The 26,051-nt window shown below is 42.6% G+C and overlaps 2 protein-coding genes across 2 annotated transcripts in view; one reads left to right on the top strand and one right to left on the bottom strand.

The window, feature by feature from the left end:
- The window catches only part of LOC105931735 (histone deacetylase 7), a 59,078-nt gene extending 46,011 nt beyond the window's left edge, over positions 1-13,067 (top strand). The window contains 7 exon segments of the mRNA XM_036151877.1: positions 2,418-2,515; positions 6,361-6,430; positions 6,432-6,480; positions 6,757-6,890; positions 6,970-7,054; positions 8,925-9,072; positions 9,750-13,067. Coding sequence (XP_036007770.1) covers positions 2,418-2,515; positions 6,361-6,430; positions 6,432-6,480; positions 6,757-6,890; positions 6,970-7,054; positions 8,925-9,072; positions 9,750-9,771 — 606 coding nt within the window. The 3' untranslated portion in view covers positions 9,772-13,067.
- Positions 13,068-14,067: 1,000 nt separating this feature from the next.
- On the bottom strand, positions 14,068-20,394 carry twist3 (twist-related protein 2). Its single transcript, XM_012870481.3, has 2 exons — positions 19,250-20,394; positions 14,068-15,038 (listed from the first exon to the last, which is right to left on the bottom strand). Exon 1 carries the CDS (start codon positions 20,151-20,153, stop codon positions 19,575-19,577), a length of 579 nt encoding a protein of 192 aa, XP_012725935.2. The 5' UTR covers positions 20,154-20,394; the 3' UTR covers positions 14,068-15,038; positions 19,250-19,574.
- Between the last annotated feature and the right edge of the window lie 5,657 nt (positions 20,395-26,051).

The following is a 26,051-nucleotide window of genomic DNA, read 5'->3' as shown; positions in this document are numbered from 1 at the left end:
CTGTTTTGTAATGCTACCACCAAAACTGTCAATGTATCTTATTATCCAGTAAACCAATAGAAAGTAATAATTAAGGATGAAAAAGGGAAATACATTTCAACACATGCCAAAAGTAAATTTTGTATTCAGTTCTCCAGCCCCCTGATGTCAATATTCTGTCCAACCACCTTTCACTGCAATTACAACAAGTCTTCTTGGGGTGTCTGCAGGTTTTACACGTCTAGAGTAGATAAGGTAGATGAGGTGTTTCTCCAAACAGCATTTTTATCCCCCTGGAAGATGACTGTCTGCACAAGTTTTAGGTGTTTTGCAGCCTTGACCAAGTTTTTTTCTGGGTTGTCTTGTATTTAGCTCAATTTATCCTCCTATCAACTCTGACTATCTTTGCTGTCTCTGCTGAAGAAAAGCATGTCATAATGCTGCCACTAAAGTGTATTTATAAGGGTATATTCATGGTGCTATTCCTTCATGGATTTTTTTTTAGAAACATCTAAGAGCTTCACAGATCTGCTGTATTAATATTACATTATTTACAGCTGTACTGCAGATTGTACTGGACGTTTGACGTCATGTGCTTTTACACAGCAGAGTATTTGGTATTTGTTTGAGTATGAATCCTTTAAAAAGCAAGCTTAAGGTCTCATGTTTTTTTTTTTCACTCTCCCACTGCAAGTCTTGCGTCATCTTTGTTTGTGTGACAATTTATTTAAGACAAATTTCTAAACGCCACCAGCATGTTTATGAAGGGAACGGGCCATGAAGACGTTTTATTGTATGTTTCAGTAACTGCTGTGCGTATGTTTACCTTCGTACTTCTGGTTGAGAAACTTTGGGGCCTTCGGAGGTCAGTCCCTCTCAGCAGGATGTATGACGCTGAATTGAACGGCTGTTTGAATCCAAGAAATTGAGATGCCTATGTTTTCTTCCTGTGGTCTTACCCAAAACCGAAGGTAATGATTATCCTAGTCAGCTGAACGGACCCCATCCCATGCTGACATTCGCCACCCATTCAATCCCCCGCATTCCTTCTTCTCACTCTGCCATCCTCCCCCACAATAATACTCAGTGTTTTCCCATAAAATCTCACAAGGAGCGGCACATAAAAACGCTTTGTTGGCTTGGATGTGGCTTTGCCTGAAGTGGACTGTTGAGCAGTGTGGTAAACCTCTGGAGTCTCTCTGTCCCCCCGTGTAGGTATATATCTCACCATGGGGTAGGGGTCTGATGTCATCGTCATAACAGAGAGCGCAGAGTAGCTCACAAAAACCAGCGACGGTCTAATTCAGTCCAGTAAGTCCTGAAACATGAAAGAGAGACAGAGGACAAAGAAGAGTGCAAGGCACTCGGAGCTATCGCAGAAATGGTATGTTTGGTTTATGTGAGTGTGCTTGTGTATCCGACTGTGCGCCCTAGCACACGCATGCGGGTACATTAACAGTTGGCAGAGGACAGGAGGCCTCATGTGTTTTTCGTTTGCCCCGCGAACATCCCGTCCACTGAGAGAAGAATGGAGACAGACGCTCTGTGATGCTCATCAGCATTCTTTCTCTTTCAAGCATCCTCTCACACCCATGCTCTCACTCACACACACACACACACACACACACACACACACACACACTCACACACACACACACACACACACAAAGGAAATTACCACACATTGTTGCCAAGAGGGTGTCAATCAACCTCCTCCACTTCTCCTCAAGCTGACACATTGACTGATGGTGAAGAGTTTGGGGAACAGCTAATGGCTTCTAGCAGGACTACAAAGAGAGGGAGACAGGAATCCTTAGCTTCTTTCCAAGGGCCAGGCCTCCGTTCATATTCTGCCCCGAGTATGCGAGGTCAGCCTGAGAGAAGCTCCATCGCCTCTGCCTGCCATCTTTCTTAAACCTAGAAAATAAGTTGTGTTGAATAAGATTCGGTGTCTTATTTTAACTCTTATATACAGAATAATATATAATCATGATGCTTTTAGTACATGAATATAATTTACAGTATCTCGTATATCCTTATTCATTTTCTTTTTTTCTTTTTGTAGATCAATCAGCCCATTTAAGTTGTACCCTAAAGCTTGGGAACTATAAACGGCTGTAACTATGATCTGGCTCAGTGATTTATAAAGGCCAATTGACAAATTGTATAGAAATCAAAATGGAGGGACAGGGGTGTTGAATTAACAGCCATCCGTATTTCATTTAGGAACCATAATCAGTCCCTGGTGTTGCCTTAAAGAGATGCAGCAACTTTCCCTCTGTTGCTGCAACACAAGGTTTTGCAACAGTTATGATGATTTTGCGAATATTTCACACAAATGTGTCATCATCATGGAGTTTCTCAACTTTTACTGAAGAGTTGTTTACTTTTTTTTTGACATTCTCAGTGATTTTTTTTCCTGGTCTGTTTTTCTCCAGGTGGGTTTTGGTGCAGGTCAGGGCTTCAATGTCAACGTGGGATGGACTGGTGGTCTGAACCCTCCAATGGGGGATGCTGAGTACCTGGCTGCATTCAGGTAAATAAATAACTTTTTCTCTTTTATCCAGGGAGGATATAAAATACGTAATTCTATAATGGGAATGGGAAACTTTCATCTCATGCTGTTTTACCTTCAGAAAATCCACTCAGTTCAGTGTTTCATAACTGAACCCAATGATGAGAGGAATGAGATTATCAATCTGGTTTGAAATTTAGTTTTGTTCAATTACCCTTACCTATTATCTTATATCAATCCCAATGTCTTAAATCATTAATGAAGCTTTTGTTAATTTGTGTAAAACAAAGTTCATATGTTATATCTATTGATCAGCACCTGTTGATGAGTGATGTCCCTGGAATTTAAAGCTATTTTCCTGTTTTTACATCCATATCCTTTCAGATTTTCCCCATATCCACCTAATCTTTCTGAGGTTTTATACGGTAGACTCAGACCTATTGTTGTATGAACAAGCGTGACTCAAACAGGCAGGGGTTGGCCAGGGTTTTAAATGATTAAAATGATTTGGTCAAAAATAACAATTTGACTGGTTACTGTGTGTCTGAATGCATTTCTGTGCCATCCGGTCATCAAAGTCCTGTTTGATGACCGGATTGCACTGTTACAGAAAATGACGCTTCCTTGGAGTATGCAAGTATGGATGGGAATTATTTTTGCTTTGATTAATTTATGTATTTTTGAATATGTGGCTTGTCTTACATTGTATTGTCAATAACACCATATACAGCACCTTGAGCATCTACATTATTACCACCACAATTTACATTTTGGAAATTTTAAAAATCTGTCTTATTGTTTCAGCATTTAGTTGCTCAGTTAAGAAAAAAAATTGTCTGCATGTGTGTACTGCCCCTTTTACTCTAAATAAATAGCAAAATTCAGTAAACGCAACTGATTTAAAAATGTATGCTGTTTATACTGAAGTCTACCTGTGTGTGACTTCAGTATAAATACAGATGTTCTCTGAAGGCCTCAAAGGTTTTTTTTTAGAGAACATTAGAGAACAGAAGATGCTGATCTGGGCAGATAAGACTAAAACTAGCACACCACAACATGAAACGTCCTGGTTACAGCATCATGCTGTGGGGATGCCTTATTTTTTGGCTAGATGCAAAGAAGCTGGTCACAGTTGGTGAGAAAATGGATGGAGCCAAATACACATCTATCCTGACTGAAAACCGTTTTAGGTTGCTGCAAGAGACTTGAAACTGGGCAGATGGCTGACCCTCCAGCAGGAATACAACCGTAAACATACAGTCAGAGCTAGAATTGAAAGGTTTAGACCAAAACACATTCAAGAGTGAGAAAAGACTGAAGTCCAACACCAAATCCAGTTGAGAATATTCAGCATAGCTTGAAAATGTATGTTTAGAGACACTGTAACTCCTCCTTGTGTGTTTTTGTTTATAAAACCTTTTAAAACAAGTCTCTTTCCATGCACTTCAGTTTTCTGCTACTTTTTCGCATAAAATCCATGTAAAAAAAAACATCAATGACTGGTCGTAACATGATAAAATGTGAAAACACTCATGGAGTTTAAATACTTGGAGTAAAACAATGTTCAGTTTGCATACTGCTGTTGGTGGTATTTGTTTGGGAAGCAGACATCTATAATGCTGAACGAGTTTTAAATGCATAACAATCCCTCTTTATGGTGGTGGTCCCTAAACCCACAACACTGAACATAAATTCTGTGCATGCAGCTGAACGTGAGCGTTAATACCTTTATCTTTCAGTACCACTCGAGGCCAATGCAGAACCTGTTTAAATCACATTATCACTTGTACACATATTGGATATAGTCCAGTTTTGCACCGCTGTTAAATAGAGGCCAGTTTGGGCAAAAGCTACTTATTGACACGTTGAATGCGAAGCCCTACACCTAGGGGCTACCATAGCACACCTTCCCTGCGACCAACTCCTCCGCTTCATTCAAGCTGTTAGTCCCAAATGAATGTGGTTTGGTGGTGCGCAGCGCTGTAATGAAAACAGAATGCATCTGTCAGCAGCACTGGCTCGCCACCAGATGAATAAAACGCTATGTGAGCTCTTCATGGTGCTTGCTTCAGACACAGTGGGTGGGCCCCTCATCACAGGAAAGATGCTAATGAGCTAACCCATACTGGTAAAATCCCATCGACCCAATAGGCTGCCTTGAAAACACCGTGCCCAGTGTTTACTGGAGTTCTGGATCCCAACTAAGAAACAACGGGTCCTTTTCCTGAGCAGGCGTCTGGCTTCAGTATTTTTCACCCAGTTTAGGAAATTGCAAGTGCTTTCATGTGTAAAACTTCCTCAGTTTAACCACAGCCTATTCTGCACTGTTTTGTGCTTTGGCCATGAAACCTACATCATGCTGTCTGAAGGAGGAGCCTTCTGGTGGTCCAGGACTTTTGTCACAGAGGATTCTGGGCTCAAGCAGGTTTTCTCAATAACTTGATGAGCGTTAGAGAAAAGAAGAATCCTTATGTTTGAATGATTCAAGTTGGCACTGTTTTGTTACCCAAGGGTGTCAGTTAGTGGTGACTAGCATGCTGTGGGGTAAAAAAAAAAAAAAAACTGCATCATGATTTGACCTTAATGCAGTTAAGTCTCTTTGATCATATCCCAGTTCTTTGGCTCGATATGCATATGTAATTTAGACGACAGGGTGTCTTACACTCTTTGTGTCTCTTTCAGTCGGAAAAGATCTTTGCTGTTGATGGTGTACGTCTGTTCTGGGGTGTGTATTAGTGGCAGACGAAATGCTGTGGTTGATTGTGGCGGCTGGGACTCCCATCACAATCAACAGAGAGCACATCACCCCGGAGAGCCATGAGGTCATACTTGCTTTTTAAAATGGTCCGAATCTAAGGTGCGTCCGCTCACAGGTAGCTCAGGACCATGCCTGCTCATTTCCCCCCCAGTTACTGACAAACAATGAAGTTATGGAGGGAAGGAGAATACAGCTGAAGAGAGGAGAAGAAGTGGGGGGTGCATTGTTAGGGAATCCAAAGGCGGCGTAATTAGGCCCAATGGATCCCAGATGGCTGGCTGTCAGTGACGTGAGAAGAGGGACGAGCTCCTAATAGGAACCAGACGCACACAAATGCCTTTGAACTGCCGCTGAGAGAAAAAGAGCGAGTAAGAAGGAATCAAACGCGGCATGGGCCGCGCGCTCTTGCTAAATAACTGGCAGCAGGAGAGAAGAGGAAGGAAGATGGAGAGTAGAGAAGCTTGGAAAGTGGTCTCTGCTCAGATAAGAGATACCAAGTATTTGTCCCTTTAAAGAACATGTTTGGTTTTTGACACCTGTCTCAAGTCTGGTCTTTGCTTTTATTTTTCCCAGCTGCATGGATAGACAATCACAACGACGACAGGTTTTTTTTCTCTTAGCATCAGGGTTCTGCTTCACATTCAAACAGTTGCACACATTTACACCTGGGAGGTGCACCACCTCTTAGAGGTTGGCTGTCTTCCAGCGGTGGATGGAGAGCTGAGATCAGGCACTTGGAGCTTTGCCTTTGATGACTTTTTTCTTTTCATCATTTTCAAATGGAAGGGCGTGTTCGGCCCAGTAAAAGCTTGTAGTTAACAGTCCAGAAGATGCCCTCACAGGATGGACGCTCCAGTAGAAAATCAATCACTTCAACAACCCTATGTTCTAGCGTTGTTGTGCTGCCATCTGAAAGGAATCCAATCCCATTACGAGTTCTCCTTTTTTTTTCCTTTTTTTTTTTACACATCGTTGTCTTTTATTTACTCCTAATTGTTCTCAGGAGCACCTGCTGAAATGTTAGAGCTCCCAGATTTCCCTCAGAATCATGCTTGTCAAACATGAAGGATTTGCTTAACAGCCCTCAGTTTTCCCTGTTTGTCTTCAGGGCTGTGGTGATGCCCATTGCCCACGAGTTTTCCCCTGACGTGGTCCTGGTCTCCGCCGGCTTCGATGCCGGTCGAAGGGCACCCGCCGTCCCTGGGAGGATACACGGTCACAGCCAAGCGTAAGGAGCAGCCAGGCTCTCATCCACACACAGCATCTTAATCTCAGCAGGAGATAAGGCTGGGTTTCTAAAAACAGTTCAATACAGTCACTTGTCCTGTGTCTCAATTTTATTTGACATAATTTTTTTTTCATGACATAAATCTGTCATGTTCACATAACCATGACACGAGGACAGCTTAAAAATCACCAGTTTGAACGAGCTATGTGAACCTTTTACTGCATTCTAGTTTCCTTTTCAACCAACCTCTGCGTTCTTGGTTCTGATCTCTGCCAGTTTTCGGCTTCTTGACTCGTCAGCTGATGTCACTGGCCGGGGGCAGGGTCGTCCTCGCTCTGGAGGGGGGCCACGACCTCAAAGCCATCTGCGACGCCTCTGAAGCCTGCGTCAGCGCCTTGCTCGGCATGGAGGTAAGATGCGTCACATCTCCTCCCGGGTCTTAACCTAGACATCCCGTCCCCAGATCACTAATGGTGTGGTGTGTCGCAGGTGGAGCCGCTGTCCCAGTCGCTCCTGGACCAAAAGCCCTGTGAGAACGCAGTGCACTCTCTGAAGAGAGTCGTCCAGATTCAGGGTGAGGAAACAACATCAAGTTTACTGCAAAGAATAAGATTTGCAGGGGAAAATGTTCAAATAAAGCAAACTTGTTGAGTCTACTTGGTGTAAACGTGCTCAGATTCAGGGCCTTGGTAAAGAATTCTTACCTTTTTACATTTTAATTGCATAGCAGTCTAAATACAGCTGCTCTATGAAGGCCTCTGAGATTTTTTGGTGCATTAGTGAACAAGCAGCATTATGAAGACCAAGATAAACTTGGGGTAAGGTTATAAAGGAATATCCTGAGCTTTGGACATGATCACTGTTCAATCCATCTGAAACTGTAAAAAATGGAGGTGGACCTTCCAGCAGAGTTCAGACTTATTCAGAACTAGGAAATCTGTGACTGAAGGTAAAACTATTTCTGTTCACAGATGATCTTGCTAGCCTACGTTGCCCAACACTTTAGCCTGTAAATGTCCAAAGCTTGTAGAGAAATCCCCGTAAACATTTCCAGATGTAATTACAGCAAAATGCAGTTCTAACAAATATTAATTTGAGGGGGGGCTGAATGTATTTTTTTGTTTTTGTTTTTTCGCTTCTAAACAAACAGTCCAAACCATGTATCATGATCCTCCAGCTGGTATATCCCAGACAAACCCAACAGCACAGATGGAGGTTTGAGGTTGCGAAGTGACAAAATGTGAAAAAGAGCCATGAATAGTTTTGTAAGGCATAGTGCGATCCACTGCAGAGTTTGCAGCACTGATTGGGTAATTTCTGTTGTAATGAGTCTGGGGCACAAACAAAGAAACTCCAAGCCTTGCAGATCATTTGTACAACAACTGTCACAATAAATAGGAGCTGAAGATAAATTTCCCTCAGTCGGCTGAAAGGGAATCTACAGGCTTGCATCAACAAATATTTTTCAGTAGATGATTTATTCTGGCCATATTTTTCATACTCATTGGTGCTGAATGAGGTGCCTGCCTATAATGTCTGGTCAAATATCGTTAATATAGACCCTGTAACTGGTCAGCCCATAAATACCTTATAGAAATGATGTTTTCAAGTCATCTTTAATATGGGCATAAAAAGCTTAAACAACACATTCGATGTTAATGATTTATAGTTTTCCCGTCTAGTTTTTACTCAACAGCATGTTGCTGTTCTCAATAATTCATAGCAATCCCTCTTTTCACTCTATTTAACACTTTTTGACCTCTTTGCTTCTGCTCCCTGATCACCTCTCCTCCCTCCCATCCCGGTCTTCCATCCCTCCAGCCGTCCCACAAAACAGACACACACTCGCACACAGCTACCCTGGCTCCAATTATCTTCAAACACTTCTCTGGCACACGACCTTCGCAACATCCCCTCCTGATTGCACACAAATGTTATCCCAACCAAATTAGATTAATTAAAAATATTTGAATAGCCACAGGAATGTTAAGCCCATAATTCAGGCCTGGGGTGAAGTATATGTAAGTTGCATGCTCAGCCAGAAAACACACACTTATAGGGGAATAGGGGAACAAAGTTTCAGTCGCTGAGCTTCTTTTCTTTCTTTCTTTCTTTTTTTTTATTTTGCGTTTTCCCCCCATTGTGCGACAAAGAACTGCGAGCCCTCAGAGAACAGACTGAATCTGAGTTTACATTTCTGAAATTATCAAAACGGATATTTAGACCAGGGGCTGTTTATTCCGCAGTCTTTGCTTATATTCACATCAAACATCTACATCTAGTGGATCAAACACCGAGCCGTACTTTCTGGTAGTTCAGGCGCGTCCCCTCAAGGAGCAGTTCAGAATGAAAACAGGAATGAAACCAAGACTGAGGCCATTAATCTTTTCTTTCTTCCTTACTTGTTTCCTTCCTCCTCTCCATCTTTTTTCCACCCCTCCCAGGTGAGTTCTGGCAGAGTGTGAGGGATTCAGCCGCCACCGTGGATCTGTCCTACCTGCAGGCACAGAGACACAGATTCAGGCGAGACTCAGACAGCGAGGCAGTCACCGCCATCGCCTCTCTGTCCATGGGCTCCCTCACGTCAGAAAGGTAAAAATACGCGTGATTACTATTAGTCTTGCACCAAGAAATCCGCTGGTCATCCTAATAATATCCTACTGAAAAATCAGATCCTTTCCCAACCGGCAGTCTCGGTTGTTTATAAGTGAATTCAGAGGATGCACAGAGATGAAGTTATTTAAAAATGAACTTTATTTTGTAGCATATTGAGACAGATCTGGCAGATCATCCAGAGACAACCAGACTAGCAGGTTACAGGAAGCCTGAACAGAAAACTACAGATTTGCAGTTTTATCCCTTTGAGTGGTCGACCTCTGTCTGTAATGGAGCTTGTTAGTTCGGAAATGTTTACAATCTTTTTGGAAATGTTTCAGTTTAGGTGAGGATCTCTATTCTGTATGGAAGATACACGAAGGCCACTCTCTTTTAGTAATGCTAACCAAACTAATGACTCACTTAAGATGCTACAGACGGCTTAGAATGTCAACTCTGTCATTTTCGCTTTGTTTTAAAATACTTAAATCTAGTTTTACAGCAACTGCTCAAGGCAGACAGACTGTAAAGAATACATTTTGAATGCCGTTCCTTACATCCTCTAAAATCTCCCGAAAGCTCAAATTGGACACAAAACTCTTAATTATCTACGAGCTAAACATGACAGCAGCATTGCAATTTATGTGTAACAACATTTTCTTTCTGCTTTAAAGGAAACCACTTGAAAGAATGTGAAGGGGGGAGAAAAAAAAAAGGATGCCTTGGACCTAGACTCAGTGGAAACATGCACACACACGGACACATAAAGCTATGCATCTGGATCATCACTGGAACATGCAAACCTGCACTACTGCCGGCTGCAGCGTGACCGCTCCGATTCAGAAACATGAGAAACAGAGTTCATTCATGTCCTCAGAAGATCTCTGCAGCCTCTTCCCAAAAGGGACATTGATCACAGAACTAAAAAAAATAAAAAAAAGTTAAAAACTTGTCCAAACTATGAATAATGAAGACCTGGTGCTAAATGATGTAGCGTGAGCGGAGATGACAAATTACCGGTCGCGGCGAAAACCTGCACAGACCACTGAGACTCTAGTTATTTTAAAAGACGGTGCGTCGGCAGAGCGGGACGGCGGCAGGTGAACGGTGATCCGTTTTTCTGCACGTGACAAAGATCGAATGAAGAAGAAGGAAAAAAGAAAAAAAAAAAAAAAAAAAGGTCAGTTTATTCTGACCGTCTTGCACTGTGATGGTTCCGCAACTAGACAAGAAGCATGTGAAGCGTGACGACAATCAAACAGTTTTGTTTGTTCTTATTTTTACTTCATTTGAATATCCATTTATTTGACATGTGGCCCACATTTCTGTGGATGTCAGCATGAGATTTTTTTTTTTTTTTCAAGAGACCCAGAGTGAAGCTACAGCGGAGTCTGAGATACATATGTTTCATATTGCTTTCTGTGTCCACATATTTTCTTAAATCTCTTTTTCTTTTTTTTTTCTTTCTTTCTTTCTTTCTTGGCCTGTCAGCAGAGCACATGCAGCAGGAGTTTAAATAGCTGCAGTTATTGTTATCACCCCCTGACAGATAAAAGAGGACACATCACTCTTTTATAAAATACATCTTAAAGATGCAGAAATACGGTCGTATTGGTGGCATTAGTCACAGCCTAGAGCTAATACCTTAAGCGAGCTGGAGTGTCGATGTTATGGAGGACAGTTATGGATTTGAACGAAGCTCCAGTGAATTGTGACCACTTGGTATAGATCGTATATAGTTTAAACCAGGGATTTACATCCTCTGTCTAAAAAGACACACGATCACTTATTCCTCACTGTCTGACATTAAATCAGGCTAAACGTTTCATTGTTCAGGTCAGTTGGGCTTACTGAAATTAGTTACATTTGCTCAATGCCTGAATTTGATGGAATTTTGCATTGCTTTAGTTAAACTTCATACGTTTACATACGCCAGTATCGGGATGCTTTTACTCTATTTGGCAAAGCCAAAATGATGATGTCTTAGTTTCTGACTGGTTAAGTCGCAACATCTGAGCTAAATGGAGGCAAACCTGTGGATGTTCTCAAACACGCTGCTTCCTTGTGTGGCATCACGGCAGACAGGTTATGTGACCCGTTCTGTGTCCCTGAGATGATCGGGTCTCAGTGTGAGAAGTGTGTGTCAACCCGAGGATAAAGGCAGACCAGCTGGTAAAAAAAAAAAGAGTTTCTTTATGCACAGTGGAACAAGTCTTGGACTGACATGCTGTGAAAGGCCATTCAGTGAGGAAGAAGCCTTTACTCCAAGGGCAACGGATTACAATTTGCAAACATCTAAATTATTGAAAACATATCCTGTGGTGGGGATGAAGCTAAAGTTAAAGTTTTTGGCCATAATGATCGTCATTCCATGTAGGGGAAAAAAAGAGGGAAGCTTGAAACCCCGAGAACGCCATCACCTGTGAAGTACTGGGCAGGCGGCATCATGTTGCAGGGATGTTTTGCTGCTGGGGGGGACAGTGCACCTTACAGAAATGATGGCATCATGAGAAAAAATATTATGGGGACATCTCAGTGACAGCAAAGTCAGTCTTTTAGAGTGAGTGTCACAAAGCACTGATTCCCAAGCGAGGCGGTTTGCAAACCTGACTCGGTTACAGACGTTCTGTCTGGAGGAATAGGCCAAAATCCCAGTAAACTTGTAAGAAGCTTGTGGACGGAGACCCAAAATATCGGCTCATGTGTTTAAAGTTGATCTTACCAAGTACTAAAGAAATGCTTGTAAAATTCTGGATTTGAACGAAAAGGAACAAAATAAAAATGATCTATCTCAATATTATTGCATTTGGCAAAAAAGAATAATTTTAGTAATCCTAACTGACCAAACTGCTGAATTTAGTCAGAAATAGTGCCCAGTTAGAAAAATGCAATTAAAAAAAAGAGTTACATCCTGGTATTCTCAATGAGGCTTACAGCCTTTTAAGACAATTCCACCCAGACAAAGTGCACTTACTGTACATCTCCCTCAGAGATCTCAGCCTTGACGTTGTAAATGTTGTAAAGTGGACCAGTGTTTCTTTTCCTGTGGATGAGCATTCCTGCTGTGTTTTTTGTTTTGTTTTTTCTGTTATTTTGTATAGTAATAAGGACAATATGACGCGTGTTTCATCTGTAATTTACGCGGTCTGTTTATTGTCAGTATCAGCGTCGACCAAACGAAGGCCTTTTGTCTGCGAGGACGGAGCATTAAAACCCGAGGTGGTTGATCATATATAGTCGACGATATGCACACGGCGCGATTGGACACAGGTTGACCGCAGCCAAAGTTTATGAGAAAAACGTGCTGTCCATGGCCTGGCATGTCCAAAAGACGAACTTCAAAGCCTTCGCGAAAGTTTCTTTTCTCTTTCCAAACAGTCAAAAAGCATCAAACGCTCAGATGCATAAACAGATCCATTTGACATTAAGGCGTATTTATGCTTTCAGATTTGGCGTCTTTGAAGTGCTCTCTGCGTGTCTAATGCAGTTAAGACGGTGCTAAAAACGGTGTGTTTGTTACTTTTTCTGTTTGGCTCTTTCCTGTGTGTGACATTGAACATGCAGCTCAGCACCTTTCCAGTACTTGTTGATGTAATGAAAACGTGTAAACCACATGATGGGGACAGAGCGGCCCGCGCCCGCCATCTTTCTGCTGCTCCACATAGTTTTCAGTGGAAGTGACGTGACATGTCTTATGTCTTATCCTTTTGTCTTAACGAACGTAAAGTTTATATTTTGTATTTGAGCTCAGAAATAAAGCCTCAAGACCAAATTATCAACTGAATCAGGACGCTGACCAGCCTGTGTGAAGGTGGCCTTAATCATGTGGAGCTTAAAGAAAACTGTGGGCCAAGTCCAGTTTTGTGATAACTGACTGTATCATTTTATTTTTGTACAGTGTATATAGTGACTCGTGTTATTCTCTTTTTTTTCTGCTTTTTGACTTTTCTATTTGGTTTTCTATCTTTTAATAAACATAACTTATATACATTTGTTTGAGTATGTATGTGTTTTATCATTTAATATATTATCCACTTGGATTTCTTGCAATGTCTTTTTATATACATCTCTGTAGATCATACAATCATCAAAGTTATTACGTGTAATTTATATGTATGATGCACACGGCATGATGTAGCTCATCCTTTTATTTCTGGATATATTTGATGATTAGTTACAGTTGGCTTACAGTGATGGAAGCCAAAATTTAAGTTTCTCAGAAATCGTGAATAATAATAATAATCCGTAATATTAATTAAACAGGATTTTAATACACAGATGACATGTTAGGGCCTACACAATCAGGATAAAGGCTGCTGGCTTGGCGGTTGTCCAGGAGACAGCCACTGATGCGGTCCACAAGGAGGCTGACCCAATCATATTAGTGGAAAGTTGAGTGGAGGGACAAAGTTAAGAGGTTTGGGGAAGATTGATGAGGTGTTGAATGTGCCTGGAGTTGACACTTCAAGAGCTGCCCCTCACAGACTTATCTAGGACATGGCCTACAAGTCTCACTTTCCTTAAGTTGAGCCAAACCTGAACTGTAGGTAACAACAAAATCATCTGACTTGGGCTGTATCTTTCATTTATGAGGTATTGTGAAGAGGACGAAGAGACCAATAAAACCAGCAATTCACATGAGCCTAAAGCCACTAATAAAGCAGCCTGGACTTCTTTAAACACCTCCAGCAGTGCCACAGACCGATCTCCTCCATGCAACACAACATTGATGCAGTAAATGAAGCCAAAGGAGCCCCATACATGGATTATGAGCATATGTGCTGTACTTGGATATACGTTTCATTGGGCTGACATGTCCATGTCATACAAATTACCAGAAATAAATATCTAATAAGGTCCCTCTGAGTAATGAACCTATATAACGTATGCTTTTTTTTAAATATGTTTGCAAAAAATGACCTTCTGATAATATTCTTATTTATAGAATGTCCCAGTATTTGTACTCCCGCAAGGAAACGAGTAACACAAATGCAGTATGCACATACAGCGCTGAGTAAAATTTTATTGTTCACAAGACAAATGATGAAAAGCAAATGAAAAAAACAACAACAACAAAAAAAAAAAAGTACAAAAGGAACATGATCAAAAGCAATTGGTCCAACAGTTACAAATTAATCTGCTCTGCTCTGCATGTAATCACAGCGCTTTGGCACACTTTCTGAGAAATTCTCCCCTGCATTATTTTTTCCTTATGAAGCTTTCGCAGAGATATTTTAAAGCTGCAGCGCTCGCCCTCGACAGACAAGCTGCTAATCAAATAAACAGTCGGCTGAACTGTGATGAGTGGTGTGAAACAGAATAAAGCAGTGAGCGGCGGAGGAAAACAGCGTGCGCGCACCCCAAACCCAGGCGCAGCTATGCTTCAGGACTAACCAAGAGAGCGACCCAGTCACTGCAGCGAAGCGAAAAGGACGAGATCTGCACCAGATTCCCGCCTCAAGAGCCAGAGCGATTAGCTTATTAGCATTTTAGCTGTAAACAGAAATTGGCTGTGACCGCCCTCTAACCATCACTGTGCCATTATCATTAGTCATCCTAATGTCTGTCAGGCCGTGAGTCATCCGAAGAGAAGAAGAGTCAGGAGGAGAAAGTGGGGATGACGGTTATCATCGGGGTCTTATCGAAGGCGCTCCATCCAGCAGCCATTTTGTTTCATTGTCACCTCAGGCCAGCTGTTTTTTTTTTTCTTTTTTCTTTCTTTTACTCTAATTATTTCAAATGTTCTGCAGTTCAATGTCACATCTCCACACGGAGTCTCAGAAACACGCTCACAAGCAGCCGTCGCTGCGTCATGAGTCCAGCAGACGTCCAGAAGAACATTGGGGGGGGAGTGGGGAATAGAGGAAGGAGTCACATAAGGATGGGAAGAAATCTTTTAAAGGTGCGAGTGAATTTTCTCGACTTCTGTTTGTAGTTCGTGGAATGCCGAGTTGTGGAGATTTCTGCAAAGAAAAGAGACCAAAATGAGTCAAGACTTAAAGGCTAATTGCTACGGCCTTGAAATGTGTGCACAGACAAACAAATAGTCCAGTTTTGTGGAGACCGCAAAAATCCGTCCCGCTCTTTGACTTTTTTTTTTTTTTTTTTTGCTTAAACAAAAAAACATCTGACTTGGAGACGCAACAAGAATAGAGAGCACAAATTGAATTCAGTCGAAAGATGCAAACTGATCTTTTTTCCTTTTAGTACGGACTAAAAGGTGTTTTATTTTGTTCTATTCGTGCCTTTTGGTTCCACGTTGGGATATGTGTTTGACAGACCCCGATGCATTCTGGCCCTCGGTCCTGTGGCCTTGCAGTCACGCACATGCAGCAACGAACACACGCAGACAACACAAAAACCCTCCCACGTGCGTTCAGCTCTTAGTTTGGATCCCTAAAAATAAAGATGACTATCAGAAGCCACAACTTTTGGACGTGGGCTTTTAAAATAAAACGGGAAAAAAAAATCTGCAGATGAGCCGCAGAGGCCTTTACATCTGGTCCCAGATCGGCCGGGAGTGAAGGCCAGAGATATGCACAGAAGTGCATCCAACTGTCGATCTCTCCAAAAAGTATAAAACACTCACACTCTCACACACACACATGGGTGCAGCCAGGAGTTTCAGCAGAGGAAGGAGCAGTTAGAAGCTTTGTGATTATAGTATAAACAATGGACAGAGTTTTGTTTTCTTCAGCTCCGACAGAACAATCCTCCCAGGAGTGAAGTCTCACGCAGAGCCAAACATCCACATGTCCTGAAACGGTGCTCATTAAAACACGGCAAACCGCGGCTGGGAGCGTGCACGCTCCTGTTGCTGCGTAAAATATGGAGGACACTGTTTGTGTTGTATGCAGATCAAATCAAATAAAAACACGGTGTGGACGAAGCAACAAAAGCCACTATATAATTTGCTGGTTTATAGCCTTGGACTGAATGCATATTTAATTTTACGACCCACGCTGAAGACCAACCGTGCACTAAAACCGCCGACTTGATCTTTTCAGCTTTTAGAAAACAAAAAAAAAACTTCTAAAATTTACAAAGATTTTATTAAAATGTTAGTCTTGAAGTCCACAGACACAGCTCCAGAGAAACTAATTGTTGAGTTTCTCAGATTTTACCACGTATTGGCATGTTTTTGAGTGACGTGTAGAATATGTAGCCAGGAGTCTATTCCATAAACTCCTGGCTACATATTTCCCAAATTTCAAACAACGTTTTTACCATCTCAGGTGTTTATTTGAGGAAAGTGACAAACGACGAAAACAACAAAAATTGCATTGTCGAAGAATAACCTGAATTTATTTTTTTCTTAATCCGAGGTTTAAAGTGTCTTCACGTGCTTTGCATCAACCTTTCACGTGACCGCTGGGCTCAGATTATCACCTCGTCAGCGCTTTGTTACGCAAAATGACGTGGAAGTGGGCGGCTAGCATAATCGCATCAGTTATCGTAATCGGGGAGAGACACTACTAACAAACGTAATTTATCGTGATAACGATAAACTCGCACAGTGTGGTTGACTTCTACTGCTTTTACCCTGTTTTCCACTGCTGGAGAGCATCAACAAATATCAACACATTTAAAAAAAAATATGATTGAATGCAGTTATTATTTGCTGCTTAGCTTTAGCCTAAAGTTGTGCTACGTCACATAAGTGGTCCATCACCAAGAAGGATTCTGTTTAATAACAGACCATTTATGTTAAATGGATAACATGTTTTTTTCCCCCCTTTATAGTGTGAATAAAATTTCAAAATCCTGTTTATTGTCTATGTTGTCTTTGTTGCAGTAAATAGAACAAAATATTGTAAAGTAGTTCATATCACTCGTCCTTTGCTGTCATAAATGTGCAGATACTGATTTTGGGGGAAAACGGCAGCGGTCTCCTAATTTTTTCAAAACCTGTATACTTCATTTTTTTGTTGGTAAAATATTTTTATTTACTCTTTCCAAGCTTTTGTCTTTCCAGAACTGCAGGTCCAGCTTGGTTACGTGTTTCTTGGACAATCCGTAACACTCCCCACAGAGGTGGTGACAAGATGCAGAGCGGGCAGTGATTGTCGAGGTGCGTTCAAGGACGCTTGCTTTAAGCCGGGCTCCCTCGGTCCCACTCATCTGAATGTGTCTGTCTGCTCCGGAGGCCGCAGCAGGTTTAATAACGTAACTCGGAGAGGAACACCTGCAGCGAGCACATGGCCGGCAGCTGCACGTGTGCGTCTGGACAGCGTTATGGGTAGATGTATGAAGAACTTTGCACGCCGCTGGCTCGTGCACTGGATAATCTGTGTGTGTTTTGGAGCCATCCAAAAAGGCCTGACGTTGGCTTAAGCACCTGCTTGAAACGTGTCACCTTGGCCTGTCATCATTTTGCTGCAGAAACACAGCTTCCGCTAATCTGATAGGATGCAAATGCTGTAATGTACTTTTTATTTTTTTTATTTTTTTTTTTACTGCTTCTCTTTTCTCCAACTTTCCCACAACAAGTAAAAGCAAGCTAAGATAGATGCAAATAACAGTAATAAAAAAAACACATCTATGAGTGTATTCCTGTTTAGCTGTTTGCACACGATCATTCCTGCACAGCCAATTAAAGCTACACACACACACACACACACACACACACACACACACAGGCGTGCACAGCCTGACCCTCACCCTGGTGCGCACACCTTCCCTAATACCTCACAACTGGTTCCAATCTAAAGGTTCCTGCTAGTCTGGGCCCCGGCGAGGCCTGATTGCACGATACAGGATCCCCAGGAAAGAGGGCAAGGCTGCAGGGGGAGAGGGACTGATGTGCCTCTGCTTTTTCTTTCTTTCTTTCTTTTTTTTTTCTCCCCCCCTCCTCACTCTCCCTTTCTTGTTTCGTGCTGTACCTGTACAGGAATCTGGTGTCTCTTAAGAAGTGGTTGAAAAAAGAAAACAGACCCTGGAGATTGTGGAAGGAAAACATTTGTCTTAAATTCATCAGAGGTCTGTCAAACACCGGAGCCCCAGAGGTTAGATCACGATGCAGATACTGGTTAATTTTTATTTTTTTTTTAGATCATAAACACGGAGAACCAAGAGGCTTTTCTGCTAGCTTTGAGTCTTGCTACTGCACTAAGGAGAGTTGCTTATCGTTGGGATAAGTTTAATTCAGTTTGTCAAGAAAAAAACACTTTCATAGAAGATATTTGTTTTCAATTAAAAAATGTTCAGTTAGAAATATTTTTAGTTGTACTGAAGTACAAGGAAAACAGCTATTAGTGAGAATGAATGATTTCTTTTTTATCTCTCTTTTTTTGTATGTGCAAAGCCCTGCACACAGCCCCCCAGACATTATATACAATATTCACGATTTACATTTTCTGATACATGTTCACTTTAGTTGGAGTGGAACTTGTTTAATTATTTTGTTTTTGTTGTTGTTGAATTTTGCCTAAATTTTGAGAATATTTTCTGCAATCCATGCAACAAGTTCTTATTAACCTGATCAATTTTAATGAGCAAAGAAAATACGGTGACAAAAACTTCATGTGTGTTGCGACTACAATTTATTTTTGCGTTGTCTGGTAGATGTGTAATATAAACAAATTAAAATAAAGTTGTAATGACGTATTTTCTGTAAGAGCCTTCGACAAATATTATAATTTAACGTACAATACATTTTAGAACAAGAATTTTTTTCAGTTTTTGTGTTTTTAGACTAAAGTTGTTCAGATTTGCTTTGAAATAACAAAAAAAAAAATTGTGGTAGATCATTGGAGAATATTAACTCCCAATTGAGACATGTATAAATCCACTTTTCATGAAAGTCAGCCTACTAGGGCTACTTATGTACTGGAATTAAAACGGTTAAAATCTTTAAAATCAACATGAAAAGAAAGACGCTGATTTCTCAAACGCAAACTCTTTCATACCATGAAATGTAGACTGTATAACCTACATTAAACTGGTCTTCTCCCAGGTATGAATGAGACATTTTTGTCAATAGGTCAATAATTTAAAAAAATATATATATTTTCTCGTGTATTTATTTATTTACTTGATAGGCTAAAAGGCTCCTCGGCGACTTCCTGGTGCTTTAAGGTTAGATCACTCTCAGTAAACTCTGTGTGCACGACTGGATCTGCAAATCATTTTTAAAATCATCTCATATGAGTGTGTCTGTGCGTGCTGGTCTTACCTGAGAAGCCGCGGTGTCGTGACCCGCTGCTCTGGACTAAACTCAGGGAAAGACGAGGCAAAGAAGTGGAAACAGCAGTCGGGGGGGAAGAGGAGAGGGAGGTTGCAGCGACGTATATTTAGCTGATAAATGAAACATTATGCAGCACAGGGGGGGGACAAAAAATGTATGCAGAGGTTTTGGATGGACAGGTTAAGACCAGACCATGCAGAGAGGAGGTTCAGAGGGTCAGAGGTCAAACACAGACAGAGGGTTTGGGGGGTTGGGGGGGAGGGAGGTGGAGGTGTGGACACGAGAGGGTGTATGAGATGAGTTTAGAGGGGTCCTAGTGGCTCGTGGACATGGCCCAGGCCCCCTCCATCCTCCAGACGGAGAAGGCGTAGCTGAGTCTCTCGTGGGCCAGGTAGTTGCAGCTGGCCAGCTTGGCGTCCATCTCGTCGCTCTGCAGCACCTGGTACAGGAAGTCGATGTAGCGTGAGGCCAGCTTCAGGATCTGGATCTTGCTCAGCTTGTCCGAGGGTAGCGTCGGGATGATCTTGCGCAGGGAGGCGAAGGCGTCGTTCAGGGACTGGGTGCGCTGGCGTTCTCGCACGTTGGCAATTACCCGCTGGGAGTGGAGCTCCTCGAATGGCGGCTCTGGCCGGGGGCCGAGGGATGTGGGCACCAGCGACACGATGGTCGAGGGGCTCTTCTTGAGCCTCTTGGGTCCGGACGGCAGGAGGCTGTTGGTGCTGCCCGTGCTGCTCTCCTCCGTCTGGCTCTGACCGAGGCTGTCCTTCTTAGGGTAGGGGGAGCGTTTTCGGTTTGCCTGTTGGAGGGTCTTCTTCGATGCTCTCTCCAGCTCCTCTTCGCTGGCCCCCAGGCCTCCTTCAGGGGAGTTGGTGCAGGACACCTCTTCTCTCATCGCAGGGTCCAACCTCCGCTTCACCGAGCGGCTTGGGGATGGCTCTTTTTCACGGTTTGCCGACGCTCTCAACGGGACGCCCTCTTTCTCCTCTGTCCAACGGAGTCACAGCTGCTGAAGCTCCATCAGTCTGGACGCCCGGCTGTCCTGTGTCCTGCTTTACCTAAGTTTCACACTTTTACATTCCCCCCTTTTCTGCCGACCAGACACAGCAAAAACAAACCCTCTGAAAAGGCAGGTCCACCTCCGCCTTTTTTATAGGCAAACGGTAACCCGTGGTGCTGCGGGCCCTCCTCATTGGCTCTGCGGAGGCCTGAGGGCGTGCCTTGGCCCGAAACGGCCAGGAAAGCAGGAAGTATACATTACTTGGGCGGGTGATGGAGAAAAAGGGGGTAAGTGGCGCTCTCAGCCAATGAGACGAAGTGTGCCTAATGTTGCAGGGATGTCTGGGGTTTATAGGTTCCAGATTTGGGGCTGGACCCTCGGTTCGCCGGCATCCTCAGAGCCACACAGGCCTTATATTTCTAACACATGAATGGTTCAATCCTTAATGGTGATAATTATAGAGTTCAGTTTTCTCACAGATCAGAATTGTTCACAAATTACTCGTTGTTGGTGTCCTTCAAATCTCTCTACCCCCCCACCCCCTCCTCTTCAACATTCAGCAGGTTCTCGCTGATGTTTGCCTGTCATTGCTTTCGTCACACTTGTCTGACCACAGACTGTGAAAACAAACCTGATGAACCGCAGGTCAGTCGGCATAATAACACGGTGGATTGGCAGGACGAAGGAGATTTATGAGACGAGCTAGAAAAACGCTCAGAAATTTGTGCTCATTGCCATATTTTGCAATCATGTGATCCAACACTGAATGTCTTCGGGATGCGTAACATTTCTCCTGAGTATCGTGAAAATTGGACTGAAACACATTTCAGTGGAAGAGAAGGAGTGTGCCGTGATGGGAAATCTGTGTTTATAAAGGACAAATAAAGTAATCTATAAATATTAACAAACCCCTAACCAGAAGCCCTCTGCTTTAAAAAAATCTGTTACACCTACTCTCAGAATTTGAACAACTAGGACCTCTCTAAATGACACTTTTTTAACCTTTCACCATCAGAAAGGTTCCCAGAAGTTGGATATCCTGGTGAGTGAGTCAGATGTTTCCCTCTAACCCCAGCCACAAAAAAAAAATCCAATATGGCTGCACTGTATTTAAAATGTACTGACGACCAAATAAGAAAAATAAACTTTTAATAAACACAAAATCTTTTTGCACACAGTGCCATAAAACATCCTTTAGGTGGCATATTAGCTTTAAAATATTAGCTTGTATTGCTAATTGTAAGTAGCCTTGTAACGGTCTGCAACAATTTAAAGTTAGAATAATACTAAGCTGATGTAATTTGTATTTCAGATTGCGCCACTTACAGGCAGAGCGATCTCACGACAAAAAGCTTTCTAAACTCTCTATTAGTGACCAGTTTGTTGAGTTTCCAAGCTAATGCACTCAGACGGGATTTCTCCTGAAGTCCTCCTCCCTATTGGAGAAATCAATTTATGAATATCCATTTTTATAAACTCTACTAAAAATTAGAAACCTCATGGAGTTCAAACTTCGAACCGGAGCGTGGTTAAAGGGGTACTTCAGATTTTATTTAAGTGAGGTTGAAAGCCAACAGCTAATCAGATGGACCCCCGTTTTAGCAAATTTTAACACTTTAAAATAACTCTTGAATGCTGAAAATGTCTGTAGTCATGTCATACAAGGCAACATTAGTAGATGTGATTGACCTGTCCAGAATAAAAGTTATTTTTTCAAGACGGGAACTTTTTACCTCTTTTGTACTATCCCCAAAGTAAGTGTTTTTTCTGGGGGGAAAAAATTATTTAAATAGTTTTCATGGTGGAGATTTTAAAAAAAAAACTCAGCAGCATGTGTATGCATGAGGACTGGTTGTCCAGAGATTTTTGGAAGCTATGATGTAGAGGCCCACCCTGCACTTGCTTTTTGTGCCATTAACCCTGACAGTATTGGAGCCATAGCAAACTTAACGTGACATTCGTGTGATACAAGGCGGTACAAAACTGCAAAGTCAATGACACAATGCAAGCGACTGTCCACTGTGGCTGAACGCTCATCCAGGAGGAGTGAATGCTGCAAGTGACCAATGATATTAGGAGGATTTTTAAAGTTTTGTTCAGCTGAAATAAAGAAAGGGACTAATCAATCACTGCGCTCTGCAGCTTTCGTTTTCTCCTCTGAAAATGCTGCTTCTAGTACCCAGATTTTAACATTTGCTTCCCAAGTTCTTCTGCCTTTCTCCTGTTCACAACAGAATTCAAATATGGCTCGAAGGCTTTAATGAAGGTGTTAATGACTGAATGCAAGAGGGTAAAGAACTACAACTGTTTGGAGCATGTATTTAATCTAATACTTCTTAGCTAAAGGGTCTGTCTAAGACCTTCTTCTTTTAAATCTAAACTCAGGCAATTTCAGTGTTATATAGCCACCTGCTGGTTGATTCTTGGGTTTCCGACTGGAATCCACCAGACAGTATGGTGCTGATTTTTAATAATAATATTTATAATCGTTATTTGTTGTTCCAATATACTTTCCAATTAACTGTGTCCTCTTTATTTAACCCATCTGTTTTAGGGAGCATTTGGGGTTAGAGACTCAAAGTAGCAGTCTGTTTCTAACCAGCGAACTTGTAGCCTTCCCATGATGCGAGCGCCATGCTCTGACCACTAGGACGCCACTCCTTTTTTTTTTTTTTTTTTTTTTTACAAAATCAGAAAGAAATAGTAGTTAAATAAAATATCCAAAACATTGTAGCTGGGTCCCAACCATCTACACCTTCCAAAAGGACAGTTGGGTGGTCTTCTCACCGCCCGGTGTTAGTCCACTAGAGTTAGAGAGGCTGGCGGCTGCATGAACCGAGCCAGAGCTGATGAGGCAGGTTTAAACAGCTAGTAGCTTCCACTGACGTCATTTAACGTAGTAAAACAGCAGTTGTTAGGTTGAGAAAACCAATTAACTTAACAACAATCTTCTTTCTAAGTATATATCGTTAAGAACCATCAATATAATAGTATTTCCCATGGATATAAAACAAAAATTACTTTGTGTTGGGGTTTTTTTCCAGATAAAGCACCTAAACACATTTGGCTTTCCAACAGTATGAAGGTTAGTTTACTTTTCAGTAAACTCATGACAGCATGATATCTGTCTGCTTCACAGAAATTCACTTCGGAAAATCCCAACTCTCCCTTTAAAGTTGTGCTTGGTATCATTCCAGGATCAAAAATTAAGACTTCAGAGGTAAATGAAATGTAGCATAAGTAGCCACCAGCACATGTTCCTGGCTTGTTGCGTTATCCACTTCAGGGAACTGGGAGTTTTCCAATGTATTTCCCATTGCACCTCCCCTCTCAGAAATTTCTGCAGACACGTAGCTCAGGTTTTTGGGCTGCGGGAGTGTGTCATCTCTGCATCACAGCTTATTTGTTTGCTTTTACCTCGCAAATAATTCACATTAAAGGCTCGTACCCCAGTCTGAGCACCGGGATGTTAGACTGCAACAACTTCATCATGTAAACGTGTGGAAAAACTCAAACACGGAGTCTATTTAACTTCTCTGCGATCACTCTTTATGTAAGCTGTCCAACTCCTCGGCTTCCCTTTGGGAAAGCCAATGCAGTCCGGACCCTAAATAACCCCTAACCTCAGTGACCTCCTGGAGAAGTTCAGCCCGTAGAGGTAAGAGAGCATCTAATTGGGCCATCCACGCCTCGGGGCTGGAGCCAGCACATGTTTCACGTCCCACTCGACTTGTCTGCGTCTGCAGCCACTTACAAGATGTTTTCCTCGCACCGCCGGTCGTGACACAGCAGGTAGACCCCGCTGCGAAAGATGACGTCAGGCTGTTTGTTCGGTCTCTGCAACGTGCAATTTCGCTTTAATTACTAAATGTTGCGTGAATCTGCCATCGGATCCCTGTCAGTCTCCCCCGGCAGCAACCATTTACACCAAACATGCGTCACGAGCGAGTGAGTCATCCACCGATAGCCGGGAGAACATGGTGCGGGGAGTTTCCTGCTGTCGAAATCTTGGACTTTTGGTCGAGAGCACGCTCTGTGGTGGCTTTCATGTAAAATCTGTCTATCTTCTCAGGGCCGAAGCTGGTTTAAATTTAGCTTCGAACGAGACGTTGTGTAGGAACCGGCTTCATTCACAAGCCAGCGATACGTCTATTGTGACTTTTGCTCCATGTCATGCAGGAGATGATCTGCGTGTGAATTCCACGGAGGGGGAGGCCGTTTCTGATGAGCCCTGTGATTGCGCCGGTTTACATTTCATTCATATAGTGAAACTGATCTCAGAGCCTTTTGGGTTCAGTCGTCTCCAAAGAGAGAAAAAAACAACAACTGTTTGTCAAGACTTTTGCAGAGACAGTGACTTATATGAGGTTGAGTTCCCAGGACAGGTCAGATCAACTCCTGGACTGACCAGCGTTGAGATGGGTCGACGCTGGAAGGACAAGAGAGTCCATGTGGCCGACTCCAGTCTCTCCCCAGTTTGCTGCTTACCTTGAGCGAAAGTGTGGCTCTGTGCCACCGTGATGGAAAAAATGAGCTAACAACAGGAATGTTGCGGCCGAAAGAAGAATAGAAGAGCAGGAACAGACGGAGAGAAGAATAAGGAAAGGGGAAAGGAAAAGGAGAAGAAAGGGGAAGGGGGGGGGGGGGGTTGGTGCGGCTGTCCAAACAGAACCAGATGCAGGAGTGTGGAGGCTCGTTTGATCTCAATCCTCATAGGCTGATTGATGTTGCACATTTCATTTCCTTGTCAGAGTCTTGACATAATGTTTCACTAAACACTTAGGCCCCGCTCTCATCTCTGCTCTGTTTCCACGAGGGTCCATAATTAACCCTTTCTGGAGAAGGAAAAAAAATAAATACATCAACGTACAGTATATGGTCCTACATGCACAGCAGGAATAGCTTGGATATCAAAACAGGCAGATGTATTGTCTATTTGTGTCTCAATACCAGATGCTTCTGACCTGACGGAAATAAAACACTGAAGAGAAGCCATGCTTCAAACTTTGAAGTTCAAAAGCGGGGACGGGAGGAAAAAAACATTTTTTTTTTTCCTTAAAATTTGTAATGCACTCAACTCAATTTCCATCAAAGAACAAAAGCTTGAAGGTCTCCGGTGACGTCTTCAGCTGGTAGGAGCGCAGCGGTGTGACCAATCAGAACTGATGTGTTTGGATATGTGTGCCGGCCCAGCAAAGGGAGCCCGTCATTACGTTCTTCCTCACCTTCACCTCCGCCCTGTGAGTTTCTTCACCCTCCTGGGCTGCGGGTATTAATGTTGGTACATAGCACTCTATGCTCCCCCCCCTCCTCCTCCCCCTATAATCACCCTTCAAGCCCTCCATCCCAGGAGGAGCTTATGGGGACACAAAAGGCAGACATCTGGGACCCATTTCCCCTCATGGTGAAACCCTTCCTGTGGGGTATCCACTTGGAGAGGTTTAGAGGAGGAGCGGGGTGGGGAGAGGGGAGATGCCTATGGGTGGAGGTGATGGGAGTCGACGAGGAGGAGGTGGACTTGGACAGAAGGTGTGGATGATAACTGAGTTGCATGGAGACAGAAAACCTGCATCCAAGGGGGGGAGAAGAAGAAAGTGAACCTAAAATACCTAAAATAAAGGCACATTTCACAACAAGTGGGAGGAGCAATTTACACCTGGACATAAAGCTTGTTAGTTTTTCCACCAACCATTTTAGTCCTTTTGCAGGATACACCTTCTCTTCAAGTATACGATCATATTAGAGAATCAGAGTCAGAATCAGAATCAGACATACTTTAATAATCCCAGAGGG

The sequence above is a fragment of the Fundulus heteroclitus genome, chromosome 20 (genome assembly GCF_011125445.2).
Source record: "Fundulus heteroclitus isolate FHET01 chromosome 20, MU-UCD_Fhet_4.1, whole genome shotgun sequence".
Lineage (NCBI taxonomy): Eukaryota > Metazoa > Chordata > Actinopteri > Cyprinodontiformes > Fundulidae > Fundulus > Fundulus heteroclitus.
Note: the sequence above shows the minus strand (reverse complement) of the source record. Positions and strands in the feature narration are given on the sequence as shown.